At 41.2% G+C, this 8712-nt stretch overlaps 1 protein-coding gene across 1 annotated transcript; it reads left to right on the forward strand.

The window, feature by feature from the left end:
• The first annotated feature begins 360 nt into the window (after nucleotides 1-360).
• Nucleotides 361-6532, forward strand: LOC100501865 (phosphoribosylaminoimidazole carboxylase family protein / AIR carboxylase family protein). The gene is made up of 16 exons (NM_001196506.1): nucleotides 361-721; nucleotides 847-1062; nucleotides 1160-1271; nucleotides 1378-1440; nucleotides 1518-1656; nucleotides 1821-1876; nucleotides 2361-2434; nucleotides 2548-2695; nucleotides 2785-2958; nucleotides 3122-3209; nucleotides 3280-3393; nucleotides 3741-3838; nucleotides 3919-4036; nucleotides 4394-4488; nucleotides 5153-5259; nucleotides 6108-6532. Exons 1-16 carry the CDS (start codon nucleotides 519-521, stop codon nucleotides 6205-6207), a joined length of 1905 nt encoding a protein of 634 aa, NP_001183435.1. The 5' UTR covers nucleotides 361-518; the 3' UTR covers nucleotides 6208-6532.
• The last annotated feature ends 2180 nt before the right edge of the window (nucleotides 6533-8712 follow it).

Below are 8712 nucleotides of genomic sequence, written 5' to 3' on the forward strand. Positions count from 1 at the left end.
AAGTCGCTCGTAAAATTTTGTATTTTTTCTGATTTTTTTCTTCTATTTTTCGAAATTCAAAATCTATTTATGTGAGGTACTTAAAAACATTCTCAAAAGTTCTAAATATGTTTTTTTGTGTTTATTAGGTGCCAAATCATGTCTATCAATTTTCTTAACATTTTTAGAGCCTTAGAGATTAAGTAAGGCCTTTCTTTAGATTGTGAGGGGCTACAAAGGTTCTAGTTTGCGTACAATTTTTTTCAGTACTTAAGGAAAGATATTTAATTATGACTAGAGTACGAAAAGGGAATTTAAGGTGGGAAATCGTTGAAGAAGGCCTGGTAGGGTTTTTTAACAGCCCATTGCATAGCCTATCGAGCGACGGCCTACGCTCAAAAAACACAAATCGCTTTCCGCGCCGCCGCCGCGCCGCCGACCGGCGCTCCTCACCTCTCCCGCCGCACCCATCGTCCCCCCGTTCCCGGCTAAACCCTGCTTGAGCCCTAGACACCGCCCGCCTCCGGGAGGTAGAGAGCATGCACGCCAGGTTCCTCAGCGCGCCGTCCCCTGCCTCCGCCGCCCCCTCCCCGTACGTTCGCTTGGCCTTCACGGGCGCCCTCCCGCGCCGCGCGTGTTGGAAGCCGCGAGGCCCCGCGTCCGCGTCCGCGCCGCCGCCTCGGCCTCTCCACTCGCTGTGCGCCCGGGCCTCCATGCAGCCCGCCTCTCCCGCGCACGACGGGTGAGCACCGAGCGGAGTCTCTACGTGCCCTATCCTACCAATTTGCGCCGATCGCGATGGCCAGGGCGTGTGATAGTCCGTCCGTTCCTGCGCCTGATGGATGCTTGGGCTGTGCTGTGTTCCAGGCATGGTGGTCCGCCGGTGCACGGCGTCTCCAACACCGTCATCGGGGTCCTGGGGGGCGGTCAGCTCGGGAAGATGCTCTGCCATGCAGCGAGTCAGATGGGGATTAGAATTGTCATCCTCGACCCTCTTCCCGGCTGCCCCGCGAGCTCGGTTTGCGATGAGCACGTCATCGGGAGCTTCAACGATGGGGACACGGTCCGGGAGTTCGCCAAGAGGTAGCCTGAGTTGCAATCCTTTTACGATTGTTTAGAGGCCGTATATATGCAATGCCCGTCGGCTGCTCCCGTTAATTTTTTTGAGTTCTGTTATTAGGTGTGGGGTCCTAACAGTGGAGATTGAGCATGTTGATGCCGCCACACTGGAGAAGCTGGAAAAACAGGGCGTTGACTGCGAGCCTAAAGCCTCCACAATCACGATTATTCAGGTAAGCTGATCACTGCTACTTATTCATCTGATTTTGTTACGCCAACTGTAACACTTTAACAAATTGTCTCACTGATAGTTTGTTGTGTATCGGTAATCAATTGCAGGACAAGTACAGGCAGAAAAAGCATTTCTCAAGATACGAGATCCCATTGCCTGACTTCATGGAAGTAATGCCCAAACTTCTAACCTGTGAGCTAGTATTGTATCTTACGTGTATACACAGTGTAATAGTTCTGATTTACAGGTAGATACTTTACGCAGTATAGAGGAGGCTGGGGAAAAGTTTGGCTATCCCCTAATGGTCAAAAGCAAGAGATTAGCATATGATGGTCGAGGAAATGCTGTAGCCAAGAACAAAGAGGAGCTATCTTCTGTTGTTGCTTGTAAGTAGATTGGAAAATAATTTAGATTCTCTTTTTGAATTCTTAAAATCACATGGTTTTTGTGCTGATTGCTCATTTTTCTCTGAAAATTAGCTTGTAAGTAGATAAAACTACTCGAAGGTCCATATTTTTTAATCTATTGTTTTCTCCATTTTTTCGTGCAGCACTGGGTGGGTTTGAGCGGGGCTTGTATGTTGAGAGATGGACTCCTTTCGTAAAGGTTAGTTAAAATTCAGTTTAGTATGCATGTACTGAATGACTCTTCTTAGTCTGTTAAATTTAAGTTCAAATCCTGTGGTTTATTGTCTTCTTATTTTTTCATTTTTATTTCTTGCCTCAACTTATGCTCAATAAATTGATGTTTTAGGCACAACATTATTTTTCTTTCTCATAATAATTTTGTAAATTATGCTAGTGGCCTGCTATCTATCTGTCAATTATTCTTTATGCCTGTGTTCATGATATTTTCATGTAGCTGATATGTATATAGGATGTGCTTTGCATGTTGACTAGAATTATTTGCTCTTCGTTGAAAAAAAGTTGAAAAAAAGTAGGCTATAGGGTATCCTGGCTGTATGTGTTATAATACCTTCTCTTAATCATGATCCTATCCAACAACAATTTTCGTTATATTATTAGGACTTTCTAGGTACTTATTTTAATTACAATCACAGTTTATTTTATTTTCTATCTTTTGTATTTAGGAGCTTTCTGTAATTGTGGCAAGGAGCAGAGACAACTCTACTGTCTGCTATCCTGTTGTGGAAACAGTTCACAAGTAAGACTGTTTTTTAATGATAAGTTGTTATTTATTCTTGTTTATTATTTGAACTACATTTTTCTCTATACTTTTAAATTTCGAAAACAGAAATAATGTGTGTGAACGTTCAGGGAAAATATATGCCATGTTGTTGAAGCTCCTGCTGATGTATCTAACAAAATAAAGAAGTTAGCTACTAGCGTGGCTGAAAAAGCTATCAAATCATTAGAAGGAGCTGGTGTCTTTGCTGTAGAGTTGTTTTTAACAGAAGATGATCAGGTTTTTTTGGACCATCTACATATTTTTTCAAAATTTATTCCTCTTGGAGTGGTGTTTACATCATTATCCTTGTGTTGTTCTTTCTCTAGATTTTATTGAATGAGGTAGCCCCTAGGCCTCACAATAGTGGGCATCACACAATAGAGTCATGCTACACCTCACAATATGAGCAGCATATACGCGCTATTCTTGGCCTTCCTCTTGGTGATCCCTCAATGAAAGCACCTGCAGCAATAATGTACAACATCCTGGGCGAGGATGAGGTAATGAATGCTGTTTTCTTCTGTGCTTATGATTACATTTTGAATATACTGTATGCAATAATAGGCTGATGGTCGGGTTTTGTTGGCGTGCCTCCATGTTTATATTTTAGTTATTGTAGTAATTCAGTTAGAGTTTAATATATCAGACTTGATTGTGCTGTAGGGTGAAGCAGGGTTCTTTCTGGCTCATCAGCTTATCAGTAGGGCACTAACCATTCCAGGCACATCGGTCCATTGGTACGCAAAGCCAGGTTAGCTTACTCCATGCAAAACATTCTTGCTTCCTTGTGTTAGAAAATATCATTCAGATTTTTTTTCCAGAGATGCGGAAGCAAAGGAAGATGGGTCATATTACAATTGTGGGGCCTTCTAAGATAAGTGTAAAATCACGCTTGGACAACTTGCTGCAAAGAAACTCGTCTGATCCCAAGGAAGGTATTGATTCACTATTAAATATTATCAGAATTTGTTTGGATCAATGCCCATGCTTGCAGCAAATCTTTTGGTCGCTCTGAATCGTATATAACAGTTCATTGCTATCGTTTTATATGTCCTAGCTTGGTAGGGATTGAAAGGCTTCATTTTGTTGTTCTTGTCATCATCATCACTACTTTGTTGATGGTTGTGGTGGGCAATGCTAATTTCTTTACAATTTACATCTGTCACTATGAAACTATTCACGCTTTTGACCTGATTTCACATCTTTATTTGAAACAGCACTTACTTTTTTTCCGTTTCAGTTGATTTGTGGATATACTGAAATGATGTAATCTTTGCTGCAGTTAGCCCTCGTGTTGCTATTATAATGGGGTCCCAATCTGATCTTCCTGTGATGAAAGATGCTGAGAGGGTTTTGAAAGAGTTCGACATACCTTGTGAGGTTTGATATCTGAAACCTCTGCTCACGTGCCAAGTCAAGCTTGAGAAGAGTGTAACATTGTGAATGCCTAAATTTTTCAGTTAACTATTGTTTCTGCACATCGTACACCAGAGCGGATGTATGATTATGCGAAGTCTGCTAAAGACAGGGGTTTCGAGGTCATAATTGCAGGTGCAGGCGGAGCAGCTCATTTACCAGGCAAGTATAAAATTACACAAATATTATGTTTCAAAGTAAATTTCAAGTCATGTTGCGTGCGTATTAGGTGCACTTATATTTTATCGACATTGAAGTAATTTAGTTTTTAGAAGCATTTTAGTTTTTAGGATTTAACACTCTACTTCATTTTCATGATGTAGCCTCATTGTTTTCTATCCCACCACCACTAAGTTTAGTTTATGTAGCGTGATGCTGAACATAGCAGTGTTTCTGGATGAAATAGGTTTACCTTTAAACCGCTGACCAGATTCGTATATTTATTTAAAGTTTATGGAACACAAACACCTAATAAATTTTGGTTTTTAATTAAGGATAACACACTTTTGTTTATTGCAGGGATGGTGGCTTCATTGACTCCTCTTCCTGTAATCGGAGTTCCCATTAAGACTTCAACACTATCAGGATTTGATTCCCTCCTATCTATTGTGCAAGTTAGTGTTCTAAGAATTCTGTTATTCAAAAATCAGATTGTAGTATAACCACATTTGTTAATAATTCTAGCAGTTCTTTGATGGCTAGTGCTTCTCTTACATTTACGATTCCTTGCATTTGCTTTATTTGTTGCCTGAATTTTCCCCTCTGAAAGATGACATTAATGGTTTCAGTTTCTGCGTTTTCATTGCTCATTACATGAACAAATTTCTTTTATCAGTGCAAGCATAGAGTGTTTTAGTGGCAGTTGCATTCTAGAACATTTTTTGCTAGGCATTCCCATTGTGATGACATGGATTTTTCAAGCTTGATACTTTCTTTGGTAAGCAGCATGTTAGAACTGTACAAATCTTCTGTTACCTCACTGTTGAGTGAGATGTTTTGAAGCTTCCACTTAGGCACCTATGTGGTCTCACTGGCACATCTTACACCTTTCAGCCAATACAAGAATGATAATCACCTCACAGTGTAGGCACAACAACCACAATGCACGTTTTGCTATTGAACAGTGTTGCAGAGCACCCACAGAAATGAAATGTCCACCAATTAGCTCTAGAAGAATTCATCATGCCATCATCAATGCATGCATGACCGCCCGTTGTTTTCGCCACTGATCTCTTATGGATGAAGTTAATTGTTGTATTGATAATCTTACCCTTGCAGATGCCAAAAGGTATTCCTGTTGCGACTGTTGCTATCGGGATTGCAGAAAATGCAGGTTTGCTGGCAGCTAGGATTCTGGCTGCAAGAGATCCTGAGCTCCAGGACAGGTATGGTTCTTTGCTAGTGTTACTTTTGCATTCAAATTCTTAGTTCTGAACGGGGCAAGAGTAACTGTTTGCCATATTAATTTCTCCCTTAGATCTTGTTCGGTTGCATGAGGATAGTAGGAGATTGAGGGCTTGTTCGGTTAGGGGTGTATTGAGGAGGATTGGCCTAACCGAACAAGCCCAGAGATGGATTAAATCATCTTCTGTTTAATTTTGACTAGCAAGGGATTTAATCCCTTTCAATCCACTCCTAACCGAATATGTCCTTAGGGCCTCTTCGTTTCCTTCCCAGTCCATGTGGGATTGGACGGGAGAGAGTGAGGTTTTAATCCCTAGCAAGTCAAAATCCTTCCTAAATTTTATCCAATCCCATCCAATCCCCATGGACTGGGAATAACCGAATAAGTCCTAAGGAAAATTTGCATTGTGGCGTTGAGAGCCTGTTTTGGATCGGTCTTGAATACCCCCCCCCCTCCAAATTATGTACCACTCTCCCTATAGAATTTCAAAAGCCTCACTTAAGTCACTTGTGGTTTCCCTTTTATTACTTATATGGTTGGTTTATCTAGGAACAAGCTAATAAATGAAGGCATAGGCCGGTTTGTTGTATTGTTTTCTTTACAAGAACAATTTAAAATACTATTCTTTATTCAGATAGAACATTGAACTCGCTCGAAATTAGCCGTATGTTATATGGTGTAAGTTGCCAATTTTTAATATCTTTAAGAATCAGCCTTTGCAGTTTAACCTTCCATAGCTGCTTCATGTTCATAATGCGCGTAGCAGTCATATCTCTATCAAGTTTCCAGGCCGTCACACTGTACTGTTGTGGCATTTTATTCTTGCAGGGTAACTAAGTACCAGGATGATCTGAGGGACATGGTTTTGGAGACGGCAGAAAGGCTGGAGGACCAAGGCCCGGAGGAATTTCTGAAGGGAATGGATTGACCCCTTTTGAAGCCCTGGCTCTGGGGCCTGGGAGGAATACGAGTGTATTATGGGTCGGCGATAACTCACTGTCCACTCGATTATGGTTTAAGATGGGGAGTCATCAAGAAGATACTTTAATAGGCTCGGCTGCATTCGATTTTCCTTACAATTCTTTTTTGATAATTGTGCTATCTTAACCCATCTCAACATGCCCTTTTCCCTTCTAATATAGGGTATGAATTTTGGGTTTAGAGGGGGAAAAAAGAATGGGAGTAAACGTTGTACGTACGAAAAATAAAACGGTTCGAGTAACGTAAAAAACATGCCTGGATTTTTCAGCCGCACAAGTTGCTTTGAGTCAAGTAATTGTACATATTCCCTCCGTTCTAAATAAGGCCTTGTTTGGTTATTACCATTGTTCATGGATTGGATTTGGTTATTATCATTGCACATGGATTGAATGAGATTATAAAAAATTAAGAAGTTTGACTTGTTTGAGATTTAAATCTATCTAATTTCACTCAATTCATATGAATTGAGAGTTAACCGAACAAGCTCTAAAGTGTTGTTTTAGCATTCAAAACTTATCGAAATGAAAGTATTGATTTAGGTGTGGAGTCTTATTCCTAGGCTCCACAGTAGCCTGCAGACTATTCAGCTCTCTTGTTTGCTAAAAAATATAGCACCGGTGAAGAGGCGGAGCGCGGCATGTCATGGGACTGCCGCTGCGCTCTCACCCCCTCCATGCCGGCTGCAGCGGCACGAGGAAGCCCGCAGCGAGGCCCCCTTAGCGTCCTCAAGTGCTCGCCCACTTGTCTCTCCCGCTGTAGCACTGTTTATATGGTCCGCCTTTAATTATTAGTAGAAGAAAAATTAATCCGCTTCAAATTATTAGTTGAAAAAAAATTAATAGTAGAAAAAAGTATGTATAGAAAATAATATTTTATGATTGTAATGGATATAGGAGAAGAATTTATAGGGAACCGTAGTAGGAGTTATAATAGACCAGAAATGTTGACGATGTGACGTAAAAAGTGATATAGAGAAAGAATTTTAGAGGTACGGATAGCCTATCCAGCGTCATAGGCATAGCTGGCGGCATACATGTAACATTGCGGAATGCATGTAACATGCAAGTCTCTTTGATGGTAAAGAATAACCGAAACGAACCAGATTTCCAAACTAGAAATTTCTAAACGCATTCTAGATTATCTTGACTACAATTAATTTCAACTGATTATAGAATCACATAACATCAGAATATATAAATAAAAAAGACACTATAATGTCTTGGATATAACCTTACAAGTATAAGGAGTAAAATGTGTACATTAGAAATTTAGAGATCCGGATGATACAATTTTATAATTAAATTTATGGTTCTGGATGTCTATTTTGAGAGTTTAGGAATCAGAATGATACATCTACAAATTTAGGAACCATTGTGTATTTTACTCATTATCTACCTTTGTGGTGCAACTACATGTTATGTTAGCTCTGATAGCTGACGTGTGCCTCCAAGAAAACCACACGTCGTTGCGACTCCGCGGCAGCACCTAGCCAGATGGCTCCAACCACATTGCCGCTCCTACAGAGTGCTCCTACAGGTGCACGTGTTATTGCATGCCTGGCATTGCTTTACTTGCGCCGTCTCGATCGCGTGTGGGGTGGTGTGGACACAACTTTACAGTAACACATGCACATCTCCCGGCCGGCCGTAGCATGCACGAGGGCATCGTGCATGCGTTGCTGCTTGCTAGCTCCATTTGGGTACTTCATTTACTCTCCGATGACGACTCGTTGATGTTTTATTTCTTGTCGCCGATTGATCGTTAATTGGGAAAGAGGTTTTTTTTTTTGATAATGGAAACATAGTCCGACCTTGACCTCTAGAGAGGCTACGGCCAACGTTTACAACTGAAGGCAGCTTACTGCCTTGACAAAACACATGACTGCACCCAAGACCACCTATGACAAGACCAAAGGTACTACAACGTTAATCGCCAAGCAGCTCCCCATCCGAAATTGCGAAAAAACTTTAGTAGCACCATCTCCATCTTGCGACATGAAGATTTTATTAACTCTTGGTCCTCCATCTTAAGCTGTAGCTGTGCCCAGAAGCGACACCAATATGTTGCCCTGAAGGTTACCTGCAGACAAGATTTAGGAGAAGATTTATTGAAAGTCACATCATTCCTGCTTAACCAAATAGCCCAGCAAATTGCAGATGCTGCAGTTAGTAGTAAACGACGTGATTTGACTGATAGCACCCTTGCCCAGTCCCCAAACAAATCGTTTGCATCCCGAGGTGGTCTCAACCCTGTGCTTATCTGAACCAAACGCCAGATGAAAGACGCATAAGTACACCTGAAAAACAGGTGATTTATTGTCTCCAGTCTGCTACAAAAGCAACAGGTCTGATTACCAGGCCAATTCCTCCTGGCCAAGTTATCCTTTGTTAAAGTTACACCTCTTTTGAGGTACCACATAAAAACTTTTATTTTCAGAGGTATCTTAAGCTTC

The sequence above is a fragment of the Zea mays genome, chromosome 3, assembly GCF_902167145.1.
Source record: "Zea mays cultivar B73 chromosome 3, Zm-B73-REFERENCE-NAM-5.0, whole genome shotgun sequence".
NCBI lineage: Eukaryota > Viridiplantae > Streptophyta > Magnoliopsida > Poales > Poaceae > Zea > Zea mays.

Excerpts from the sequence above, each read along its gene's own strand:
- LOC100501865 (NM_001196506.1), top strand. The coding sequence starts at position 519 with ATGCACGCCAGGTTCCTCAGCGCGCCGTCCCCTGCCTCCGCCGCCCCC. Across the intron at positions 1,441-1,517 it reads CATTGCCTGACTTCATGGAA|GTAGATACTTTACGCAGTAT; the intron begins GTAATGCCCAAA and ends TCTGATTTACAG. Across the intron at positions 1,877-2,360 it reads GATGGACTCCTTTCGTAAAG|GAGCTTTCTGTAATTGTGGC; the intron begins GTTAGTTAAAAT and ends TTTTGTATTTAG.